Below are 24,506 nucleotides of genomic sequence, written 5' to 3'. Positions count from 1 at the left end.
TTTACAATATATACCCGAATTACATTTACATATTTTTTTTGAAATCTCTTACGCAATGTATACAACTAAACGTACGTCTATTCGGCAATATATTTTGTGCCATCTATTGATTGATAGACACATTTGTCTTTTCTAATTTACTCTTCATAAATGTAAAATTTGAATTGATTTGATAATATAAGTTCCCTATTTTTTTGGACCATAAGACGCAGCTTTTCATATAATTTATTGAATTATAATTGAGGTATATCTTGTAGCGTTTTGTCCTATACTTATTACAGTACGTATAGGACTTACGTATTGATAGATACATTTTAAAATATTCTATTATAAGTGAACAATTATAGATTGTATTTCCTATTTATATAAGTATATTGAGTTGCATAATACTGAATTAGTTCAATTCAACCATTTTGACAAATATATATAGACCAATAGCGTTTCGCCACACCTGACAAGTGCCGGTTCCGCATTGTCAATTGGTCAGAAGAAGTCGAAAGGCCAGCTGTTTGTTCCACATGGAACACTGACGTGTATCGAACAAAAATTCAATTATAACTGGTTTCTGTTCCAATTGGAATTATATAGTTGCAAATCAAACGATCTGTAAGTACTGCACACATTCTATAATTCAATATTTGCACAATATTTCTAAAACCAAGCCAGCTGCAGCAAAAAAGTAATTCATCATATTTAAATATCTAAAATATTGTTAATATTTGGTTGATAAGCAAAAATCTAGCAACCAGTGTACTTCATCTATATTAAGCCTGAGCTGTTCTGTTTTAGGTTTTTTGCATAATTTGCAAACATGAAGTTACATCTTGCTTTGGCAATTCCATTTCTGCTGCTAGCATTGAATAAATATGCTAGTGGTCTGGCAGTGATGTCGATAGATTTTGGATCAGAATGGATGAAAATCGGAATTGTTTCACCTGGTGTACCAATGGAAATTGCACTCAATAAGGAATCAAAACGTAAATCTCCTGCAGTCCTGAGTTTAAGAGATGATGTCCGCAATATTGGGGAGGATGCTCAAACTGTGGGTATTAGATTTCCCAAAAGTGCATACTTTTATTTATTAGAATTGCTTGGCAAAAACATTAACCATCCAATTGTTGAATTGTACAAAAGTCGTTTTCCATATTATGAAATTGTGGCTGATGAAGAGAGAGGCACAATTTTGTTGAAGCATGATGATGATGTGTTCTATAGTCCTGAGGAATTGATTGCACAGCTGCTGCACAAAGCCAAGGAAATTGCTGAGCAAAATGCAAGACAGCCAATCAAGGAATGTGTCATAACTGTTCCTGCATATTTCAACCAAGTTGAGAGGAAAGCTTTGCTCCAAGCAGCCCAGCTTGCTGACATTAAGGTCTTGCAACTGATGAACGACCATATGGCCGTTGCTCTGAATTATGGTATTTTCCACACAAAGGACTTCAATGAAACTGCCCAATATGTGATGTTCTTTGATATGGGAGCGAGTTCCACCACCGTTAGTATTGTTAGCATGCAAAATGTTAAAGTTAAGGAGCGCGGTTACACCGAGACCCATCCTCAAATTTCTGTCGTTGGTTTAGGATATGACAGAACCTTGGGTGGATTAGAACTGCAGATCAGACTTAGGGATTATTTGGCGAAGAAGTTCAATGCAGTTAAAAAAACTAAAAATGATGTGTTCGATAACCACAGATCTATGGCGAAATTGTTCAAGGAAGCTGGAAGAGTAAAGAACATCCTATCTGCCAATCCTGATCACTATGCCCAAATTGAGGGTTTATTAGATGATGAAGATTTCAGAGTGCAAGTAACCAGAGAAGATTTCGAAGATTTGGCTGGTGATTTCTTTGATAGGGTCGCTAAACCTGTTGAACAGGCTTTAGCTAGTTCAGGTATCGCCCTGGAATTTATCAATCAAGTGGTTTTAGTTGGTGCCGGCACTCGAGTACCAAAAGTGCAAGAAAAATTACAAGAAGTAGTCAAAATGGATTTGGCTAAGAATTTGAATACCGATGAAGCTGCAACCATGGGTGCCGTTTATAAAGCAGCAGATTTAAGCACAGGTTTCCAAGTAAAGAAATTTATCACCAAAGACGCTGTCATTTTCCCACTTCAAGTGTTCTTTGAGAGAGGCGAAAATAACGGTTTAGGCAAGAGAACTCTGTTCGGCTTGATGAATTTCTACCCACAGAAGAAAACTGTTACCTTCAGTAAACATTCTGAAGACTTCTCTATAACACTGAATTATGCACAATTGGAACACTTGTCATCGGTGGAAATTGGTAATTTAGGCAGTTTGAACTTGACAGAATTCGATTTGAAAGGAGTACAAGAAGCTATGTCCAAAAATGTTGGGGATAACATTCAAAACAAGGGAGTTAAAGTACAGTTCGGTATGGACGAATCAGGTATTTTGAGTCTAACCAATGTGGAAGCCAGTTTCGAAAAATCGGTTACGGATGAAGACGATGAAGGAACTTTATCAAAATTAGGAAGCACAATTAGTAAATTATTCAGCAGAGACGAAGAAGAGAAACCTGTTCAGGAAGATCCCGAAGTTGAACAAAAGGTCGAAAATAAAACTCAAGAAGCTAACAAAACTGCCGAAGCTCAACCAAAAGAAGTTAAACCAAAAGTCATCAATGTTAAAGAACCTTTGCAAGCAATTGAGAAGATCTTGACCATTAAGAGATTGAATAAACAGCAGATTGAAGACGCTACAAACAAATTAGAGAAGCTTAACAAAATCGATCAACAGTTGTACAGACGAGCGAGTGCCTTAAATAGTTTGGAAAGTTTTGTTATCGACGTGCAAAATAAATTGTATGAAGATGAGTATTCCGACTGTGTATTACCCGAAGATAAAGAAAAAATTATCACTGCTTGCTCCGAAACATCCGATTGGCTCTATGAAGATGGAGCTGACGCAGACGCTTTAACTTATGAAACTAAATTAGCGGGATTAAAAACTCTTACTTCGGATTTATTCAAAAGAGTATTCGAACACTCGGAAAGACCTCAAGCTGTACTCGCCCTTCGCGAAATGCTCAATGCTTCTACACATTTCATGGTCGCTTCTCGAAATTTAACGAAAGAAAAGAATCCGGAAAAAGATGTTTACACAGAAACTGAAATCGAAACGTTGGCAAAATTAATTAAAAATACCGAAGAATGGTTAGTGAAACAAATCGCAGAGCAAGATAAGTTGAAGAAACACGATAATGTTGTATTGTCGGTAAAGATTTTGGCTGACAAAATGCAAGAGCTTGATAGGGAGGTAAAATATTTAGTGAACAAATTGAAGATGTGGAGACCTAAAAAGGTTGAGAAACCTGTAGTTGAAGAAAATAATGAGACTAAAGAAGAGCCATCAACTACTTCTACCAAAGGTGAAGAGAAGGAGGAGGAAGCTGCTGAAAGCACAAATAAAGGAGAAGAGACAGAAGAGAAGGTGACGCCAACTGCAAGCTCAGATGAAGAAAAACATTCAGAGTTATAAATTGAATCATTTAAAACTAGTGTAATTTAAAGACTTTAAAAGCAACCGATCCCCGTTTCCTTCTTTCGGGACAACTCTACAGTTATGTTTTCGTTTTACTTAAAATCGCATTCTTTGTTCGTTGTGATACTTAAATAATTCCAGTTTTTTTTTTCATCTCCATGTGAACTATGAAATTAGTTGCAACATTTAGTATTTAATTATTTAATTTGTTATTGTAATATTGTGGAAAACATTGTCTATATTCAAAAATAATGTTGTTTTTTTTTTAAGTTGTTGTTTATTTTTCCTCTCATTTTTATATTGTACCCAAGCTCTCCTGTATTTACTTGATCAGGTGAAAAAATGGTATAAATGTTCTGAAATAAAACTATCAAATGTAATTTAATGATTACAATTTAATAATATTCAATACTCGGCATCTAGTACATTAATCGTTAGTATTTCCTCTATATAAATATATTTATTAAGATTATATATAATATATTTCAAGCCGTAATATACGACCTTATCACATATTTGTATAATTCTACGAAATATACTATTCCTTCGAGAAACAACAAGTCTTATTAATACAAATTAAGGTAGTACCATATAAATAAATTGGTTAGTTTCGAAAATTTCGGCAGTCGCACGGAATTACATAGTAATATGAAATTTCCGACGAAATGGTCTCAATCTCTGTATGTATATAAGGTATATTGGCAGTTAGTTTAATGTGAAAGTTTCGTACAGTAGAAATGGATAATAGTTAAAGGAAAAAAATATATTAGGAATTACTTAAGCTTTACTTTCGGATAATTTCTTCTTGCAATCTATTATTATCTCATCTCCTGACCGAATGTTGTAGCTGTATAGTTGCTTGTGAGGATATTTCATCTCTTCTGGACCCTAAATTTAAAAGCAAAACATATACAAGAACTCGATTATTAAAACTTTGCGTTACATACCTGCATATCTCTCAAATCCTGATCGACGTAAAACAATCTCATTCTGGCAGCGCTGAATCCTGCGAACGGCTCCAATTTCGATTTCAAATCCAGTACGGTTCTGTATACATCCATCGAGCGAGTTTCGCTGTTGGAACCGCAGGTGAAAGTTACTTTGACCCGTTTTTCAGGCCGCAAATCCACATTGACCAGAGGATCGAGTTTACCGTGTATTTGGACTAATTCCAAATACCGATCCGGTCTATCGCTCTCTGGTTTATCCATGTAATAGCGTATGAAAGCTCTCTCTGCATCCTCCCGTTCGTCGTGATCAATGCTCCCGCCACCATTCAACATATCAACATTTGGTAGACGAGCAATAAGCAATTGTCTCCGTTCGTGTTCAGTGTACTCGCTACTATCCCAAAGTGGACAACCCTAAAATACACATGTAATATCTATTACAAAAACAATAAATAACTAGCGCTTATACTTGGACTCTAAGGCACTGCAATGTTGGAAATTTCGATAATCTTTCTATATCATCCCAAGTGGATAAACCCGATGAATTCAAATTGAGAAACTTCAGTTGCCTAAAGCTGTCGTGTGGAGATTCGCTTCTTTCTTCAGCTTCACTTTCACTCTCCGTCCGACGCCCTCCGTTACTGTTCTCCTCTCCATCGACGTCCAGCGATTCAATGGGACAATTCGCGACAACCAAGTATTCCAAATTCGGAAAAGCGTACCCTAACTTACAAACTTCTTTCCACTTACTCACGGGGTTTCCAGTAAAATGAACCTTCTTCACACCCAAGTGTTTATGTCTCTGTTTGTAGTCCATGCGAGGACATTGGCAAAACGGTTTACCCTCGTCTTCGTTATCACAGTTACATTTGCATTCGCATTCCTTGCAAATATTAACGTCTTTATATTCGTTTAAACTCAGATGGAGTTCCTCGAGAGTCGGCGAGTAATCCAATATTTGACTGACGTTGTCCCAATCTATTTGGGTCGAGTTCAACACGAGGTTTTTCAAATTGGACCATTTAAAATCTTTCAGGTCGACGCCAGCATTCTGAAGCGGCTGCGAAAGCTGATTGAAACTCAGATTGACGAACTTCAATCTTGGCATTTGCTGAAGAATACCCAGGATCTGTTTAAAAATAAAAAGATTACATATGCGGAATAATAATAAGTTCTTGAAATGCGTTACCTCAGGCCAACAATCCAGCTTGTTCTTCGCCAGATCCAGTTCTTCGACGGCAGCGCATTTATCAATTAAGGCATCTCTTTCACCGGCTGTTGCGATATCACAATCGTTCAATACCAGAAGCGATGGAACGATCATTCGTGGCGATCTTGCTGGCACGAAAATAGAGACACACAGCTCCTCTTCAGAGTTCTCGGATTCGGTTGAACTTTCGCCTCCATACTTTTGCTCCAGTGCTTCCACCAACGACGGCATTGTTGCTTGCGATTACTCTGTAATTGAAACATATTGTAATAATACTATCTATATTATCTGTAGTATATTAGACTGTAGATAGAGGCCAGTATTTAGATAATAATAATATCATTCGCAACCGGAGATCACAATCAAGTGAAATGCAACAGTTCCTTTTCCGCTCGAGAGGATTCGCAGTTTCACTGAACGCTCGATTCTCTGTTTACCACTATTGCCTTCTCATTAATCTAACCGACGACGTAATAGGTTTTCGCTGAAGCAAAAATGAAAGTTGTGCGGTTGGGGCGAAAGAAGAGCGCGGACGCCCGGAAACGGAAATTACCAATCAATCGGACCGAAATCGAGTTCTCCTGTGCTCATGTTTTTATTTACGCTATGTTCGTTTGTTTATGCAACAAAATCGCGGAAACTGAGTGAAAATGCCAAGGCCAACTAGAATTGTACGGTTGCGAATGAAAGCATCGTATTGTATGTGTGTGTGCAATGCTGAAAGCGTTATTGAATAAATGCAAAATTTCCTTCTCGTTACAATTTCTTTTTAATAACATGGCGAAACACGAGGAGCGCATTCTATTTCCAATGATGCGGCCGTCCTTCGTACAGAGTTTCGCAATGCTTAAGCTTCCACCAGAAATAAACCGCGGCTTGTTTTATGTAATCTTTAAATACTTTATTTATTGTGCAAAACATCGTACATTCGAAAATCAATTTCGGGGAAAAACCGTGCCAAGCGGTCACGCTCGTTGCACTCGGCTTTAATCAACATCAAAACATATCAAGGCGCTATTCCGGGGGCCTAATTTGTTTTGAAGCCGTTCTTGTGGGAGTTTTTTTCCGAATACAAATTGATGCAACAAGCATCGCCTCGGTAATTGCATTGCCAACACGCGCTCTATATTCTATTTAAAAATCCAGCCGTGCCACCACCACCACCACCATCAATCGCTCGTATTATTGTTGTTGCTGTTGTTCCCTGCATTGCCAGATTCTTGCCGCAATTCCCTTATTGCGCTAATTAACAGCAATTAATCGACATATGTGCCATGCCTTGCCTTGCTTGCAAACGGAACCGGAGAAGTAGTTTTCGCTGCGAGGTCGATTGCAACAAAGAGCCGTTGAATCACTTTTACTTCGTTGCATTATCCATGCAACTATAATTATTGCAACTGCTCAGAAATTTCTTGTTGAAAGTTACCATTTTAACATCAAACATTATTTATTACTTATTCAAAATGCAGCAATCAGAATTACAACATGCCACTCTCAAATATTGCGCACAATCCTCTATTAATACAATTATATTGAAAAAAGCGTTTGTTTGATTTTTCAAGGAAGTCAATGATAATAAAGAAGGCTCAACACAACACAACCCGACCTTCACCCAGATCGAGGCGTCGTTATGTGAGCATCCCGAGCGTCGCCGTAACAGCGACCCAAATAGTTCGGATCCTGTTGCTAAAATTATGGTTTACTTGAAAACTCGTTAGGCTCTCCGAGATAAAGGCGCGATTTATTATAATTGAAGAACGTCGCGATGGAAAACTGTGAAAACTTCGTCGCAGTTTCTCGCTCCCCACCAAAAACCGTATTTACTGCTTTGTTTAACATTTGGGACCTTGGAGAACACAACGGATTTGGTAGTGCTGTTATAATTAAGTGATTGTTAAAAACATAGAACGCAATCAAACAAGTTTCCTCTACAAACAATTCATCACATGCTTGTTTTCTCTTGTTGTTATTTTTTTTTCATCTTTGTGCTACGCATATTTTTGTCATAGCCTTATGTAAATGATGGGAACGCGTGTGAGCGTACTTCGCATATCCTACACGTGCACAAATTGCGCACTATAACTGCATCCGCGAAACAATAACAATAAACATATTTACTTGAAATGTTAAATTTATGATTGGAAATACTCATAGTACAAACCTTATCGTTCATATCTACCTTTTCACTATGCTTTTGATATAAATATTTCAAATACAAGATAGAATTATATTTTTTTAAATATTAATGTTTTTTTTTAAAGGTAATACATACTGTTTCCTATATTGTTTTGAATGGAAGAACAAAATAAATATAATAAACTAAAATAGTGTATATTTGGAAACTTAAACAGTTATTATTAGTAAAATGATTTCGAAAAATGATACTAATAAAATGTTTGTTTGTATTGAAATATTTATAAAAATTCTATTTGAAATTATTATTTTTTTTTGATGTTAATAAAAACATTTATAATGTAGAATATACTCTTTGTTAAAATAAATTATTGTTAATGTTAATAGACAGTGAATGGAAAATGGATATTGCGGTTGAATTGGGTTAAAAGTAGATTAAAACTACTGGAAATGTTAGTAAAGTTAGACTGTAGGTCAATGGAAAGGTAGTGAGTGCATAGACAGGTGATGATAACAGTTATAAACTAATTGCGCAACATGATTCATGAGTCACAGTGTGTTGAGGAGAACAAAGAGAATCCATCGTATGCCCTGCATAAAGTGCGCGTTCTCCTGGTCAACATAAAAATAAAAAAAACAACGAGAACACACAAAACAAAGTAGTATTGTGGTAAAGAGATAGCCTTACATAACAGCGGGCAGCGGCGAGGAATTGGCATTTGGTAATCCCGTGGGGATCAGCGAATCTAGTCCGTGTAGATCTAAATTTTCACCAGGCGAGAAGAGTCGTTTCGCAATGGAAATTTCATTCAAACTGTGGCAGGTTGGCGCGCGCGAACACTCTCAGCCGATCCAAGCACGAACTAAGCAGCCCGAGCGCGTTGTTGTTGCGATCAGCTGGAGTTGAAGGTGTTCTCCCAGCTGATCCGACAGTGGATAGAACCCCCCCGGACCCGACCCGACCCGTTCCGAACGACAACACGTTTTTCCCACACCGACGAAGACGACGACGACGACGACGTCGACTCTTGGATGCAAGAGGCGCGGCGTCGCGACGCCTTCAACGTTTGCGCTATTGATCCGGCAGTGCATCACAAAGATCGAAACTCTTCCTACCACCTACCTACCATGCCCATAATGAGAAAATTAATTTTGCATTTTAATTAAAGTTGCACCTGCACAACTTGGACATCGCCAAATAAATTAACAGTCGATTAGCAAAAATTATAATCTGATCGCGTTTTTGATCCAACATTTTAATGATATTATCAAAAAGTTATATACCTTATAAACAAAATTGTTTCAATAAGAATTCCAATATATCTTGTTGGAATTCATAAGTTTAATTCTGGACTGAACATATTAAAAGTGTTATAAATGATATGATACATTATTGAATACTGCAGATTCCCCTCTTTGGTAATAAAATATACAATAAAAATAAAAAATAAATGTAATGTTAATACTACAGGACTGTATTATTTATAATTCGTGTAATAAAATGAAATGTGGAAAATTATTATCATAATTAAAATATTTGCACTGACTAATTCATACTAGATATATCTGTATCAAGATTTAGATAAAACAGAAATAATGTTTGATCAAACAATGATACTGATATGTATTAGTTGAATTCGTGTTGTTAGAAATGATTCACGAAACTACTGTTTGGTCTTTATTCGCCTTCTGCGAATTGAGTGGAATGCAGCCAGACACAAGTTCAAACCTACGCAACGTCTTCTGCAAGGTTATAAAAACAATCGATGTGTTTACGGCAGAAGAGCAATGTGAATGTCCATCTCTTTACTTACGTAAATTGGAAATTTTTTTTTTGTTTGAAAATGCGACGTATCAATTGATGACGGTTTTTGACTCAGCTACATTTTCTGAAAATAGAACATCTTTTACTTTAAATAATAAATAAGCAATTAATATATAACTCGTTTCAAGTAAAACATCAATAAATAACATAACGTTTTGAATGATGAATGATTTGAATGAATGTTGAATACGGAAATTCCCAGTACTTAACAACAAAATATGTATTCTTGAATTATTTTTTTTTGACAAAAAGGACATAATTAAGATTAAAGCTGCGTTCATGGAGTGCATTTCACACCTGTTAATTGTGAGGATACGCATCTTCGTCTCTTGACTTCGGCGATGTTTGCGTGCACTGGAAATTTCGAACTGCGATGACGTTACTAACACAAATCACAAAACTTCAAATAATCGGCGTTTTTAACAAATTTAATATTTATTTAAACATATCAAGTTGTTTTGACAACATGTCAAATGTTTAAGAAGTGCATTGAGAATGTTTTGATAGAAGGAAGTTCTTTTCAAAATGTGTACAGTGAAAACTCCCTTAACGAGCAAACGTTATCAGAAAAATGACTCGCTTAACGAGCGACGTTTCGCTTAACGAATGACGATGAGAAGAGAAGTCCCAGCCTGCTACATCATTTTTAAAACTTGTGTACACATATTATGTGTATTTTTGACTATATACCAGAAAAAGTCCGGAAATTTTGGAACGGATTAAACTCATTAAGCGAGGTTCCACTGTATATAGTTATAATACTAAAAAATGAGTATATTTATACAAATATAGTTGGTTATAGTTATAGTTTCCTGAGAGCCCTAAAAGCAAGCCACCCTTGATTACATACAATTATATTATAAGTTAATTTAACATAATTTATTTGTATATGTATACAAACAAAACATCAATGTAGTGTACTCATATTAACATTGTAGTAGACCAATAAAAAGCAAAAATTTGAAGTTCTAATATAATGGAAATATGAACACTGGAGATGATAAACAAAAGTTATTGTAAAAGTCAAAAAGTAATGTTTTGACGAGCTTCCGGCCCGCGGGCCACTGGATGCTCATACCTAGTTTAATTGTATCAAATGTAATGGTATCGCCATCTCGTGATGCTAAATTATACTTTATATATATAAATACAATTCGTCGCATAGTGCGAATAATTAAAATTTAGTTTATTACGAAATTTGTAAATAGTTTTATAGTGCTGATATACAACAATATAAATAAATATAAAAAAATTAGGATAAGCAGGCGTTACATTTTATAGCCACGTTATGTTTTCATCATAGTGCTCTCCGCTACGCCAATTGGTGATTCAAGGACACCCAAAAATACACCATTTCTTACTAAATATTATTATAAGTCGTAATAATAATAATAATAAAAGAATAATGTAAATTCATTGTTATCAAGTACAGTTATTAAATTAACTCTACTTTCTTTTAGAAATAAAAGAGTGTATAGTAGATAAATGTATATAAGATTTTAACATGTACTATTAATAAATATAATAAAAGTGTATAGGTAAAATATGCCAACAAATAGGAAATAAAAAATGTCTACAGTTATTTGTATATATTATAAGAATGCGTGCTGTAACATAATTAAGAAAGTTATAGAAATATAATTACTAAAGTAATATTTCCAATATCATAAACTGCCAATAGATATTGTTGTTAATGTTTATAATTTTTTTTTTTTCGATAACATTATTATTTTTATCTCGAACACTTAATTAGTGTTTTTTTTATGTTTAACTGATAATTTTCCTTAGATGTCATGGAAATGTTTCTCTGTTTAATCTATTCATTTGCAGAAATGCATACGTTGGATTCAAAATATTTATGTAATTAAAATTAAAAGTTTGTGATAAAGCGGTGATAGCTTATTTTGAATAGTATTTATTGATATTATAATTTGGATTAAATACACGCAGCAAAACCAAAATCCCGTTACTTAAGTGTCTTAATCGATTTAAGTAAAGTAATCGTAATACACGTATCTACATCTATCGTCGGATTAGCGAATCTATTGATTTGGCTGAGTAATAAATAGGCGAGAGCTTGCGTACTCTGACTTGGCCACGAAATTATTTATCATCCGTTGCTTAGAGCGACGGCGTACTATTACAACAAAATCTTAATCTATATCTAAATAATACATCCATGGCTCTCCGTCACGTGGTAAACTTGTCCCTGTTTGGGGTCGCCTTCGCACAGTCTGTCCGCGGACACGCAACCATGGCCAGCAACTTTGTTTTCCGTCAGGTTAGTGAATTCATTCGTACGCGTATTTAAATCAAACAGATAAACAAATCCGATTTTACAGCTATTCGACACCAAAAGCAGCACGTACACTTATTTGCTGGGAGATGCTGAAAGCAAAGATGCTGTTCTCATAGATCCTGTAATTGAGCACGCAAAGAGAGACGCTCAGTTGGTAAAGGATTTAAATTTGAATCTGAAATTTGCCAGTAAGTCCATTTAATCTAATCGCAATTCACGCTAAAATCCAGTCACTAATTTTATTGTTGATATGCACTCGCATTTGTATGATCAATATCTTGATCAAATATTTACCTACCTGGGGACTCCATAAATTTGCTAATTAATGTCCCGTCAAACCTCATCACGTACACATTATGAACCTTGAATACCGAAAACATTTTGCGTTCGAAGATAACATATTATTACATAATTTTTTAAACACACTGCATTAGCATTAACGCTAATTCGCATACATTTCCTTGAACATGAAAATAGACAATATATTAATTAATAACATTTGGCGTAATTACCATCACTTACAATACATTTTAGAGGCGTACTATGATAACCATTTTTTTTTCCTACAAATTTGTTTTACAATTGTAATTGTATCTTATATTTCAGTCAATACTCATATGCATGCTGATCACATCACCGGAACAGGTGAACTCAAGAAATTAACAAACTGCAAGAGTGTTATTTCCAAGGCTAGTGGAGCCAAAGCCGACATCCACATCGACGAGAGCGATGTAATTGAGTTCGGCACTCATAAATTACGTGTGTTCTCAACTCCGGGCCATACAAACGGTTGCGTTACTTACTACATCCCGGAACAAGTGAGAACGGTGTCATTCACCTATGAAAACATAATAACAATATTATTATTATACTAGGGAATGGCCTTTACTGGAGATGCACTCTTGATCCGTGGTTGCGGCCGCACCGATTTCCAAGAAGGAAATTCCACTAATTTGTACGAGAACGTCCATGGAAAGATTTTCAGTTTGCCCGATGAAACCATTCTCTATCCAGCTCATGACTATAAGGGAATGATGAGTACAACTGTTGACGAAGAGAAACGTCTCAATCCGAGACTGACGAAAAGCCTTTCCGAATTCGTCGAAATCATGGAAAATCTTAATCTTGCCTACCCGAAAATGATCGGTAATATTAATTGATTGATTGCAAAACGATTCTTTTCTATGGTATATATTTTATTTTTCAGATAAAGCTTTGCCAGCAAACAAAGCTTGTGGACTCTACGATTTGCCAGAGGAATACCAAACATAAATCAAGTATTAATCATAACAAAAATATACACATAAACATTTAACACTGTTAGAAGAACAAATATTAGATTTCATGTTGTTAATATATATCTGATTACTTCTTTATTTTACTCCAATTTCAAATAACGATAATTTTAATTAATGTTTCATTGATTTTCTCGAAAACTATAATAGATAGAATGAATCCAAAAGATGCATATGAAAGCTGAATGTTTGGGGAATCTAGTATTTATATATTACTGTGGTTTTATCCGTTTGGCTGTCATTCGCATTCAAAGTTGAAAAAACGCTGGAAAAAGGAGTGTTTTCACATTTCAACGAAATTCTCGAAAAATATAATAGACAGAATGAATCTAAAATATGCATATAAAAGCTGAATGTTTGGGGAATGTAGCAAGTATTCATATATTACTGTGGTTTTATCCGTTTTGCTGTAATTTGCATTCAAAATTGTAAAAACGTTCGAAAAAGGAGTGTTTTCACATTTCAACGATTTTCTCGAAAACTATAATAGACAGAATTAATCCAAAAGATGCGTATGAAAGCTGAATGTTTGGGGAATATAGCAAGTATTCATATATTACTGTTGTTTTATCCGTTTGGCTGTAATTCGCATTCAAATTTGAAAAAACGCTCGAAAATGGAGTGTTTTCACATTTCATTGATTTTCTCGAAAACTATAAAAGATAGAATAAATCCAAAAGATGCGTATGGAAGCTGAATGTATGGGGAATGTAGCAAGTATTCATATATTACTGTGGTAAAAAGGAGTGTTTTCACATTTCAACGAAATTCTCGAAAACTATAATAGACAGAATGAATCTAAAATATGCATATAAAAGCTGAATGTTTGGGGAATGTAGCAAGTATTCATATATTACTGTGGTTTTATCCGTTTTGATGTAATTCGCTTTCAAAGTAGAAAAAAACGCTCGAAAAAGCAGTGTTTTCACATTTCATCGATTTTCTCGAAAACTATAATAGACAGAATTAATACAAAAGATGCATATGAAAGCTGAATGTTTGGGGAATGTAGCAAGTATTCATATATTACTGTGGTTTTATCCGTTTTTATGTAATTCGCTTTCAAAGTTGAAAAAACGCTCGAAAAAGCAGTATTTTCACATTTCATCGATTTTCTCGAAAACTATAAAAGATAGAATGAATCCAAAATATGCGTATGAAAGCTGAATGTTTGGTGAATGTAACAAGTATCGATATATTACTGTGCTCTTATCGATATTGGCAACAAATAATATTATCTTTTGTTTTTTTTTTCGAATTATATTGATAGAAATGTTTCTTCTATAAAATATTATATTATCTTTTTGGACAATCGAATGTATATATGTGTACTTTTTGTTTATTCAATATATAATAGTTATTATTATCGTTCGTTTTATTTAGTTATTACTAAATAAGGAAATTAACGTTTTTATATTGTGTTTATATATTTTTATTATATTGGCAGTACTTTTAAAATTTGACAGTTAGCAAGCATTGCTGTAACGAAAAAAACGAGCTAAAGAAAATAATACCGTATTTAGCACGTAGTATTCAATATATCAATTAAAGTAGATTGTGATTGAAGGTGTACATTCTTCAGAACGAATCCAAGTAAGACTCGTTTACATGTTATGACTATAATACTTCTATATACTCTTTTGAAATTGTTATAATTACTTTTAACATAACCCTTCTTATTGTTATAGCCCTTATAAGCCTTTCACCTGAAAATGAATAACTTACTGATTCCTCCTTCACCAAATTGGTATGAACCAAATATTATGGCTTGTACCAAAGACAATACTGTTTGTTATGCAAGTATGGACAATTTAATTATAATTAAGAATAAACAGAACATAAATGAACCTGCTAAGATTAAAATAATTTCACACGCTCACATAGAAAGGTAATATAAATATTAATGTTCTAGTGAATATAAATAACATAAAAATGTTTTTAGAATTTTTGCAGTAACTGCAAATCCAAATTGGGCAGACCCTGATAAACTGATATTAAGTAGTGGTAGTGACAAATTGGTTAAATTATGGGATGGAGATACTTACAAGAGAGTTGCTAAACTCAATACGCATACAGTAAGTTTGTCTTATTTAGAATAAGATAAATTGATTATATTTTACTATTATTTTAGACAACAGATGCTAAATTAGTTGGGGCTACATTTGCTGGAAAGGATAAAGTAGTCAGTGTATCTGAAGATGGCTTTATAACTATATGGAGATTTCGAAGCAATGAAAAAAATGTTTTAAAGAACATGTTTGGATCTAAAGTACATGTAACAGCAATATCTTCTTGTCCCCATGCTCCTTGGCTCGCAGCATTTGGCTTTAAAAGTGGGATGATTGTGATTGCTGACATGAGAAGTAAGGATCTAATCAATTTATGTTTATGTTAATATTAACTTGATTTTAACTATTCACAGAAGAAGGAACTGTAAAATATAAATTAAGAGGACACGACCGCGCGATTTTATCTTTATCTTGGTGTCCAGCACCATTAAATTTCTTCCCAAAAACAAAACCAAGATCAATTAAAGTCGCTGCAGACAAAGTTGAGGAAAAAGTTGATAATGTGAAAGTAGATAAAGATCCCGTTGCAGAACCAAAACCATGTACATCAACGGATGATTTAAAATCAGCGGAAAAAACGGAGAGAACTTTTTACAAACCCAAAAAGAACAATCCTTGGGTTAATTTGAAACACGCCGATGATGATGAAATTGAGCCAGAGGAAGTTCCTGAAGTCACGAAGGAAAGTGGCGATTTCTTAGCAGATTGCTTGGCTCTACAGCAAAAGATTATATCTACGAAAGATACTGAAATAGAAGAATCTGAGGAGGCGGAAGAGGAAAAGAAGGAAACAAACAAAGAACGTAAGATTATTAAGGCAAAAAAGACCTTACCACAAAAGGAGTTTGATAATGACATCAAAACTGATGAAGATAAGTTACAAAAACGAGAAAATTTTAAAAGCGATGACCAAAAACTGAAAGACAAACATATTGAAACTGACGAAGATAAACTTAGCCACATGATAGAGAATGTTGATATCAATGAAGAATATACAAAAGAATTCCTGCTAGCATCTTCAGCAAGAGGAGGGTAAGTATCCATAATTTATAATTTATTATCATATTCATAATGTATTTATTTCCAGACCTATATTTATATGGAGAGCAGGAACTGATGGAAGAATGCAATTGAAATTAGCAACAAATGCTAAAAAACAACAAAATTATAGAAGATACAGTAACCAAAATGATAAGAACTTTGTTACCTTAAACTGGATTGCTCCTAAGATTTTGTTATCATCTGGTATAACTGGTGAATTATATAAATGGGATTTAATGGGTGATGGACTACCGAAAGTTGTTCATAATAATCACCCACAACAGCTTTTCTGCATTGCTGCTCCAGTGCAGATCTATAATGAAGTGGAAACGACTAACGAGTTAGGCGCTTGGACAACGGGAATAGATAGAATGTTGTTCTACACTAATATTAACCATAAACAAGATACCATAAAATGCTATCCCACGCTTGGAAATTCTGTTTTAGCTATGTCGTTATCTCCTTTGGATCCAAATCGGTAATTTCTGAAGATATTCTTAATTTACTTAGCTACATATTATATTTTGCAGATTGGCTTTGACTCTGGCAGATGGTACTATACGAATTTGGGATCTCAGCAAACCACATATACAGTACATAGATATGATTCAAATTAAATTTAAAAATAACGTGAAAATTATGTCTCTTGCATGGCATCCTACTCAAGATTCAATTTTAGCCTTTGGAACAGAGGAAGGAAGAGTAAGTTTTTCAACATAATATGAAATATGATTTACTTGTTTTTTTTTTCTTCATAGGTTGCATTTATTAATACGATAAATTTAACTAAACCTCCTACGCTATTACCACGTTATTTTAGACAACCGATTCAATGTTTAGAATTTGGACCGCATAATGGAGATATGGGTTTATATGTGTGTTCTGAAGGAAAAGTGGGTATTTATGAAACAGAAAAACCGCTTAATGGTAAATAGTATTACTCGATTGTAAGACAATATGTACATTGTATATATATTTCTAGATCCGAATCTTCTTGAGTTTACTTCTATTGCGAACGCATACGTAACTCAATTTGCATGGAAACCAGACTATTCTCTTTTGGCGATTGGTTTAAAAAGCGGAGTTATAATGATTTATACTGCAGAACTGAAATTTATACGATCCATTTATTACCATCAAAAGGCAATTGAAACGTTTGCCTGGCATCCACAGGCTACTATGGAAGATGAAGAAACATCTCCTAATGCTACTTGGTTAGCTTCAACAACTACAACTGATACTAATGTTGTTATATATAAATTAGATGATGTTACTAAAGGTAACTTTTTAAAATTACTTACATTATAACTTAAACTAATTTATTTTTTGTTTAGACGATTTTGATGTATCGAAATCAATAGTTGCCGAATTGTCTGGTCATTTAAAATTTGTTCGAAAGATATTCTGGAGTCCACACGAAAATGGACGCCTGTGTACCGTATCTGATGATGGCACAGCACGTATTTGGAATGCGAATTCACCTAATTCTACATCTGTTTTTATGAACGTTAACGCAGAATCTATTAATGCAGGTGTTTGGAGTCCATTAGATAAGAAATACATTATTTCGAGTGGTAAAGAAAGTTCAATCATTATATGGAATATCGATGAACATGGTCCTAAATCTATAGAAGGTGAAAACATAATTATTCATTTTATGAACCAACATTAAATATTTTTTTTTATAGAAATTCATATACAGAGAAACAAACGGAAAATTTTGATACAAAATATTGTGAATCAAACTCGCAATGCAAACCCGAAGAGCAAGGAAATTGTCTGTATAGATGATAAGAAAAAAGTAACAAGGGATGTAGCAATCTCTTTGGTTTCCAAAAGTCAGAGGGATATCGATGATATACTTAAAGATTGTCGTAACTTAATTGCTCACAGAGAAAACCCTGATAGCAACGAAAAAAGTTCAGTGTTAAAATTGTTTGGAACACCTGAAAATTTGTCAGAGCTTTTACATGAACAGAGTAGGTAGAATCATAATTTTGTTACAACTATTACTTATATTTATATTTGCATTTAGTGAACGAAAATCTAGCCAAACATAAATATACTGGGTTTGTAAATGTCGCATTGTATAATGGAAATATAGGCGACGCGATAAAGGAGGCGATGCAGAAGGATCAACTGAATCCTTGGCTAATCAGTTTAGCTCCGATGGTTTCTCCAAAGTAGTTATATTACATTATGATATTACTTAATGAATTTAATTGTACTTTGTTACTCAGGTTATGGCAAGATGCTTGTTTGGCATATGCGCAGAAACTATCCGATTCTGCAAAAGCAGATCCACTTGAAGCTGCCTCGTACTTTTTGGCTTGTCACGAAATCGAAAAGGCTATCGATGTTATGTGCGTTGGTGGATTTTATCGGGAGGCTTTGGTGCTGGCAAAGAGTCGAATGCCAACAAACACTAAACTTGCCGATGACATAATGGGCAAATGGTCTACTTTCTGCCTCTATAACGGTAGATTCGATGTTGCAGCTCAAATGTAATTACTTACCTTTATGAATTTATGAACAAACATAATATAGATTTTACTATTTTCAGCTTTGTGGCTATGGATAAATATGAGGAGGCCGCAAAGATGCTGTACAAAAGATCCGACGTACAATCGTTGGAATTCGCAGCGGAATTGGCTGAAAAGTCGGAAAATAACGATCTATTAGCTTCCATCACTTTCAGGCTAAACAGTTTCAAAGATCATGCACATAAAGAGTTGATTGAAAAAACTGAGGCACTTGCAGTGGACGATGAAAATAAGGAGAATATCGCTAATTCGGATATTCAAAGTAATGAAAGTACTGTAACCAATGATGAAGAAAATTGAAATTTCTTTTCTTAAGAAAATATATATCAGACAGGTGCTGACTATTATATAGACTGATTTTGTTATTCTCTTGTTTATACTAATTACTTTTCGTTTATTTTATTGTTTAGAATACTACTTTATTTAAATATTAATAAATCAATATTTAGTTATTTTTTAAACAGACAAACAGATTTTTAATTTAATCTTCTATTTCTACAACAAGAAAACTGTATTCATGATCTTCTCATTAAATTATCCTCGAAATAAAACCATTTAAAATTCCGAAAGTCTTTCCTTCTCGATTGGTAAGATTTCCTGAGCATATCATATCAGTTCCACAGAGTTCATTTATATTGTTAAGTGACAATTTAATAATTTTTCTATTTTATGAAAGTGAATAGACTTTCATTATTTTAACATTTGTTGATCAAGAGTTTGTTGCGATTTTCAATTGTTCTTGCATTTATAATTCGGAAAACATTAATTAATTAGTACTAACATATTTCTTAAAGTTATTTAATTTTCTTTTAATTGAACTAAAGGTATAAGCAAACGAAACCGAAAACGTACGAATAAAGTACATTTTGCTTTGATTAGATTTACGAGAAAATACGAAGCAAACTTCATTGCGATTTATCGAATTGGCGAAATATTCAAACACGAAAACAAGTAAGTCAAGTGTTTTATTTGAAACATTTTCAAATCATGGCTTCCCCAAATTCCTTATACGAGAGTGCCTACAACGGAGATTTCGATTTAATTAAGACACAAGTAGATGACAATAAGTCTCTTATTAAACAGAACGACGAGGTAAATAAATATATAACCTAAAACATGCACAGTCATTTAAACTTTGTGAAACTTTTGCGATTTGTTTTTAGAATGGAAGAAGCTTATTGCACTGGGCTGCAATTAGTGGTAATTTAAAATTGGTGACCTATCTAACTGAGATGGGCTCAGAAATTGATGCCTGTGAAGACACAGATGCAACCCCTTTAGTATTGGCCTCTTCAGCAGGAAGATTCGAGGTCTGCACTTTTTTAATAAAACAGAAGGCTGATGTGAATCACAGGACAAGCCAAGGTCATTCAGCACTGCAATATGCTGCATCTAAGAATTGGCTGAATGTATGATCAATTACTAACAATAATTATGTTCTTAAAACGTTTCTTTTTGTAGATTTGCATATTGCTCATAGAAAATAACGCAGATGTGAACATTGTTGATATTAGAGGAGCAACTGCGCTGCACAGGGCTGCTTCTAAAGGAAATTTGGATGTTGTCAAGTATCTGTTGTCTATTGACAATATTAATTTGAATTGCAAGGATTCCTATGGGAATACCCCATTGCATTTAGCATGTGAAGAGGACAGACAGGAAGAAGCAAAGTTGTTGGTGCAACGTGGAGCTAGAACAGACATGCAAAATAGGGATAAAAGTACAGCTTTGGATTTGTGTTCCATTGGCTTGCGTAGGGCTTTGACCACAAACAATTGATTACATTGTATTAACTGGATCACATTTTAAACTAAACAGTTGTAATCAACTTTAAATATTACTATTAAATTATTATAATATTAAATTATATTTAATAAATATAATCTACCTGTAATTATTTATACAAAACCAACTAGCCACAGCAAGACTTTTGAAGAGCCACAGTTTGGCCACCCCTGATTTCACAATAGTTTACAGTTAAATTGTTTGCTTTAATATAAACATTTGGAAAACGGATTCAGTTTGTAAAATTTTTCAAAAATGCCGCGTCAGAAAATTTAAAATAATTGAACGCACTCTGTGGGCGAGTTCAATGAACCATAATAGCAGAGTTCATTAACAAGTATACAGCAGTTCCACAACACACGAAAATATTGTGCGTCAAATGTGTGTTTATGTGTGTGAGTTTTGTATACATGTAACGAAATTACATGGATGTGTGAAACATGTCCTTGCAAAAGTGATTATTTAAGCTATTGAAAAATATCTAGGAAGCATTCCGCTCGCCGCGACTGCTTTCCTCGTACATCCTGCAGGATAATTACGATGTGCAAATAGACGTGAGTCCGCGAAAGAAGGAATATTGCGTGTACAACAAGAAGGAGAAAGAAACGACGTAGTAGAATCCAAACATCAAAACACGATCACGCGGATCCAAGTTTATATCGAATTTTCTGCAAATCTGAATAAAACCAGAAGGTAACTCAGAACATGCTTCATTGCAACATATATATACATATTTCGATGTACACGTATTTATATATATATAAATATCAGCATGTATATATATATATACGTATTATTGTTTTCGAAATCTGCGTATTGCATTTGTTTTGCACCTAATAACATAACCTCTAAATGGTAAACAGTTGTTATGTCATTTACGGATTTCCTCCGCGTTCTTTTTTTTTTCTTCTATTATTATTTACACAAGCCGCCTAAGTGGGGAAACAGCTAATCATAAACAACTTCCTGTTAATCATTTGGAATTTAGCTTCTCCGTCGAAGTGCTGTACCATTTCACCACGATTTCTTTATTTCACGATTAAATAAAATGCCAGCAGTAATGAAAAAGTAGAAATAAAAACAAATTCCTTCCCACCCCACTCCCACTCGCATCAATAAAAACATAGATAACGCGCATTTTGTCTAATTGCAAAAATTTTATGCAACCTAATCTATTTTCAAACGCAATTGAAACCTTAAAAACATGTTGCTGCCATCAGTGGCCCACTTTGAATTTCACTGATCACATTGATTAACATGAAATCACTACATAATCTTTCTGTGTGATATAGATTTCGTAAAAAGCATTTAAAATGAATGATTTTTCTGCTTGCCAACCAATGATGGGCAGTCCAATGGGCCCAAAAGATCTGCAATCGAATGTGGTGAAAGAGGGATGGCTTTTTAAGAGAGGAGAACACATAAAAAATTGGCGTCGGAGGTATAATTTTCCTGTAAACTAAAAAAAAATTGGTGATTTATTTATTAATTTTTCTAGATTCTTCTATTTGTTGAACAATGGCAGCTTAATTGGATTCAAAGTAAAGCCTGACGTTCATACAATGACTGAACCACTTAACAATTTCACTGTCAAAGATTGCCAAATTATGTCAGTGGACAGACCTAAGCCATATACATTTATTATCAGAGGCCTACAGTGGACGACAGTTATTGAGAGGATGTTTCATGTTGAAACTGAAAAGGAGAGAGAGGAGTGGGTTTTGGCCATTAAAATGGTGTCTGAGGGAATTTCAAATGAATGTGAAGACGTTGATATGAATGGAGAGATGAACAGTGATCTGCCCCTAAAGTTTTCATTGCAGGGTACGTCAATTTCAAAATCGTCTGGTAAAAAGAAGGTGACATTGGAGAGTTTTGAGTTTCTTAAAGTTCTTGGTAAAGGGACCTTTGGCAAGGTTATTCTGTGTAGGGAGAAGTCAACGGGTAGACTATATGCCATTAAGATATTAAAAAAGGAGGTTATTATACAGAAGGACGAAGTGGCGCATACGCAAACAGAGAATCGCGTGTTGAAAACCACGAATCATCCGTTCCTGACCGTAAGACTTCAATCATTGTTACTTATTTAACTTCTTATTCTCTAATCACGTCTAATGATTTTAGTCACTGAAGTACTCATTTCAAACGAACGATCGATTATGTTTCGTTATGGAGTACGTTAATGGCGGCGAACTGTTCTTCCACTTATCCAGACTCCGCGTCTTCAACGAAGACAGAACACGTTTCTATGGAGCTGAAATAATCTCAGCCTTGGCCTATTTACACTCGCAAGGAATTATTTATAGAGATTTGAAACTCGAGAATTTGCTACTTGACAAAGATGGTCACATTAAAATTACAGATTTCGGACTTTGCAAAGAGGACATTGCTTATGGTAGCACCACAAAAACCTTCTGTGGCACACCAGAATATTTAGCTCCAGAAGTACTTGAAGATAGTGACTATGGAAGAGCAGTAGACTGGTGGGGTATTGGTGTTGTTATGTATGAAATGGTAAGTTTTTTTATTTATACAGTTTTCATTTAAAAGTGAGTAAAAAAAAAATTATAATCATAATTAATTTTGGAAGTAATTCTGATTCTAATTGGAAAATAGTTTATCGAAATTTAAAAGATTTGTTTTTAGATGTGTGGCAGATTGCCTTTCTATAACAAAGACCATGATGTTTTATTTACTCTGATTATTGTTGAAGAAGTCAAGTTTCCTAAAACGTTAAGCAATGATGCCAAAGATTTGCTTGCCGGACTACTTATTAAAGATCCAGTAAAGAGATTGGGTGGAGGTCCTGACGACGCCAAACAAATTATGACACATCCGTTTTTCAGTTCGATTAACTGGCGAGATTTAGAACAAAAGAAGGTGAACATATTATATAATTGTCCAGGGATTATATTTCAATATTAGTTGTTCTCCTCTAGATCCCACCACCTTTTAAACCACATGTAACCAGCGAAACTGATACCAGGTATTTCGACTCCGAATTCACCGGAGAAAGCGTCGAGTTGACACCACCCGATAATATGGCACCGTTGAATGCTATACAAGAAGAACCTTACTTCCCTCAGTTCAGTTTCCAAGACACTCTGTCTTCCACGTTAGGCAGCTCGGCTCACATCAGCGGCAGTATGAACAGCATCGCTTCTATGCATCAGTGACTACATTAAAGCTATGTAAGAATACAATTTACAACATAAAAATGTATATATTATTAAATTAATAATTCTTTTTTTTTCCTGTACAGGTTTATGTACTTATGATGTAGAAGTTAAATTAACTATAATTTATCTCTGAATATCGAAAGAAAAAATACGTTGTTTCTATTGAAGGTGTGAGATTGTGATATTTTATAAAAACGCGCCGTGTAAATAGTTGTATCCCAAAAAAGAAAAAAAGAAAGAAAAAGTAATCCTTTCAGTCCTCATTGTTTTGTACATATGTACAAGAATTTCTGTGCTGCTATTATGTTATAATTTGAAATGATTAAGAAATCGCGTGTGATTTATTATAATTTTATTTTTTAAATTTAATAATAAGAATGTAATATCTATTTACGTGAAGCTTTTGGATCACGCAACTTAGAGCATTTATTGATAATAATAATAACTAACTAACTAACTTTAAGTCACTGCCCGTTGTCCGAAAGCTTTGCCGATCATTTTACCTTTCATTTTAAATCATATTTTTTTTTATTATTATTGGAATGTTTCGGTCGTAAGATTATGTAAATTGTAAATAATTTTTTGTTTTAAATAATTTTCGCATGACTTCAAAGTCGATCTCTTTATAAGTTGTTGTTTTTTTTTTTCTCTTTCACTCTCGTTCCAACAAAT

The 24,506-nt window shown here is 34.2% G+C and overlaps 6 protein-coding genes across 7 annotated transcripts; 5 read left to right on the top strand and 1 right to left on the bottom strand.

Annotated features, from left to right (window-relative positions):
* The first annotated feature begins 475 nt into the window (after nt 1-475).
* Nucleotides 476-3,740, top strand: LOC108559409 (hypoxia up-regulated protein 1). Its single transcript, XM_017916680.1, has 2 exons — nt 476-606; nt 790-3,740. The coding sequence occupies exon 2, from the start codon at nt 812-814 to the stop codon at nt 3,500-3,502; it is 2,691 nt and encodes an 896-aa protein (XP_017772169.1). The 5' UTR covers nt 476-606; nt 790-811; the 3' UTR covers nt 3,503-3,740.
* A 205-nt stretch (nt 3,741-3,945) lies between these two features.
* On the bottom strand, nt 3,946-8,757 carry LOC108559410 (tubulin-specific chaperone cofactor E-like protein). The gene is made up of 5 exons (XM_017916681.1): nt 8,487-8,757; nt 5,645-5,913; nt 4,925-5,584; nt 4,453-4,869; nt 3,946-4,393 (listed from the first exon to the last, which is right to left on the bottom strand). The coding sequence occupies exons 2-5, from the start codon at nt 5,894-5,896 to the stop codon at nt 4,283-4,285; spliced, it is 1,440 nt and encodes a 479-aa protein (XP_017772170.1). The 5' UTR covers nt 5,897-5,913; nt 8,487-8,757; the 3' UTR covers nt 3,946-4,282.
* A 2,933-nt stretch (nt 8,758-11,690) lies between these two features.
* On the top strand, nt 11,691-13,298 carry LOC108559405 (persulfide dioxygenase ETHE1, mitochondrial). Its single transcript, XM_017916672.1, has 5 exons — nt 11,691-11,904; nt 11,966-12,110; nt 12,529-12,740; nt 12,798-13,068; nt 13,130-13,298. The coding sequence occupies exons 1-5, from the start codon at nt 11,803-11,805 to the stop codon at nt 13,192-13,194; spliced, it is 795 nt and encodes a 264-aa protein (XP_017772161.1). The 5' UTR covers nt 11,691-11,802; the 3' UTR covers nt 13,195-13,298.
* A 1,394-nt stretch (nt 13,299-14,692) lies between these two features.
* On the top strand, nt 14,693-19,282 carry LOC108559423 (gem-associated protein 5). The gene is made up of 14 exons (XM_017916711.1): nt 14,693-14,810; nt 14,906-15,105; nt 15,160-15,292; nt 15,349-15,580; nt 15,640-16,318; nt 16,374-16,805; nt 16,858-17,029; nt 17,086-17,254; nt 17,310-17,606; nt 17,662-17,961; nt 18,016-18,306; nt 18,363-18,510; nt 18,568-18,831; nt 18,891-19,282. The coding sequence occupies exons 2-14, from the start codon at nt 14,930-14,932 to the stop codon at nt 19,168-19,170; spliced, it is 3,573 nt and encodes a 1,190-aa protein (XP_017772200.1). The 5' UTR covers nt 14,693-14,810; nt 14,906-14,929; the 3' UTR covers nt 19,171-19,282.
* Nucleotides 19,283-19,769: 487 nt separating this feature from the next.
* LOC108559408 (26S proteasome non-ATPase regulatory subunit 10-like) lies at nt 19,770-20,733 on the top strand. Its single transcript, XM_017916679.1, has 3 exons — nt 19,770-19,962; nt 20,034-20,279; nt 20,332-20,733. Exons 1-3 carry the CDS (start codon nt 19,858-19,860, stop codon nt 20,647-20,649), a joined length of 669 nt encoding a protein of 222 aa, XP_017772168.1. The 5' UTR covers nt 19,770-19,857; the 3' UTR covers nt 20,650-20,733.
* Nucleotides 20,734-20,998: 265 nt separating this feature from the next.
* Nucleotides 20,999-24,077, top strand: LOC108559424 (RAC serine/threonine-protein kinase). Of its 2 annotated transcripts, none has more exons than XM_017916713.1 (7): nt 20,999-21,348; nt 22,007-22,096; nt 22,154-22,715; nt 22,780-23,169; nt 23,302-23,535; nt 23,595-23,846; nt 23,918-24,077. In XM_017916713.1, the coding sequence occupies exons 2-6, from the start codon at nt 22,011-22,013 to the stop codon at nt 23,829-23,831; spliced, it is 1,509 nt and encodes a 502-aa protein (XP_017772202.1). In that variant the 5' UTR covers nt 20,999-21,348; nt 22,007-22,010; the 3' UTR covers nt 23,832-23,846; nt 23,918-24,077. The 2 variants fall into 2 exon arrangements, with proteins under 2 accessions (XP_017772202.1, XP_017772201.1); XM_017916712.1 differs by having other exon boundaries at nt 21,948-22,096.
* Nucleotides 24,078-24,506: the final 429 nt, after the last annotated feature.

The sequence above is a fragment of the Nicrophorus vespilloides genome, unplaced genomic scaffold, assembly GCF_001412225.1.
Source record: "Nicrophorus vespilloides isolate i.1.1-1 unplaced genomic scaffold, Nicve_v1.0, whole genome shotgun sequence".
Taxonomy (NCBI): Eukaryota; Metazoa; Arthropoda; class Insecta; order Coleoptera; family Silphidae; genus Nicrophorus; species Nicrophorus vespilloides.
Note: the sequence above shows the minus strand (reverse complement) of the source record. Positions and strands in the feature narration are given on the sequence as shown.

Coding starts and splice junctions, on each gene's coding strand:
- LOC108559410 (XM_017916681.1), bottom strand. CDS start 5,896: ATGCCGTCGTTGGTGGAAGCACTGGAGCAAAAGTATGGAGGCGAAAGT. Junction 4,870..4,924: donor TGCAGTGCCTTAGAGTCCAA/GTATAAGCGCTA, acceptor TGTGTATTTTAG/GGTTGTCCACTTTGGGATAG. Junction 4,394..4,452: donor AGGATTTGAGAGATATGCAG/GTATGTAACGCA, acceptor TTTTAAATTTAG/GGTCCAGAAGAGATGAAATA.
- LOC108559409 (XM_017916680.1), top strand. CDS start 812: ATGAAGTTACATCTTGCTTTGGCAATTCCATTTCTGCTGCTAGCATTG.
- LOC108559423 (XM_017916711.1), top strand. CDS start 14,930: ATGAATAACTTACTGATTCCTCCTTCACCAAATTGGTATGAACCAAAT. Junction 15,293..15,348: donor CTAAACTCAATACGCATACA/GTAAGTTTGTCT, acceptor CTATTATTTTAG/ACAACAGATGCTAAATTAGT. Junction 17,607..17,661: donor ATTAGATGATGTTACTAAAG/GTAACTTTTTAA, acceptor TTTTTTGTTTAG/ACGATTTTGATGTATCGAAA.
- LOC108559408 (XM_017916679.1), top strand. CDS start 19,858: ATGGCTTCCCCAAATTCCTTATACGAGAGTGCCTACAACGGAGATTTC. Junction 19,963..20,033: donor TTATTAAACAGAACGACGAG/GTAAATAAATAT, acceptor ATTTGTTTTTAG/AATGGAAGAAGCTTATTGCA. Junction 20,280..20,331: donor CATCTAAGAATTGGCTGAAT/GTATGATCAATT, acceptor TTCTTTTTGTAG/ATTTGCATATTGCTCATAGA.
- LOC108559405 (XM_017916672.1), top strand. CDS start 11,803: ATGGCTCTCCGTCACGTGGTAAACTTGTCCCTGTTTGGGGTCGCCTTC. Junction 11,905..11,965: donor GCAACTTTGTTTTCCGTCAG/GTTAGTGAATTC, acceptor CCGATTTTACAG/CTATTCGACACCAAAAGCAG. Junction 13,069..13,129: donor TGCCTACCCGAAAATGATCG/GTAATATTAATT, acceptor TTTATTTTTCAG/ATAAAGCTTTGCCAGCAAAC.
- LOC108559424 (XM_017916712.1), top strand. CDS start 21,969: ATGAATGATTTTTCTGCTTGCCAACCAATGATGGGCAGTCCAATGGGC. Junction 22,716..22,779: donor CGAATCATCCGTTCCTGACC/GTAAGACTTCAA, acceptor TAATGATTTTAG/TCACTGAAGTACTCATTTCA. Junction 23,536..23,594: donor GAGATTTAGAACAAAAGAAG/GTGAACATATTA, acceptor GTTCTCCTCTAG/ATCCCACCACCTTTTAAACC.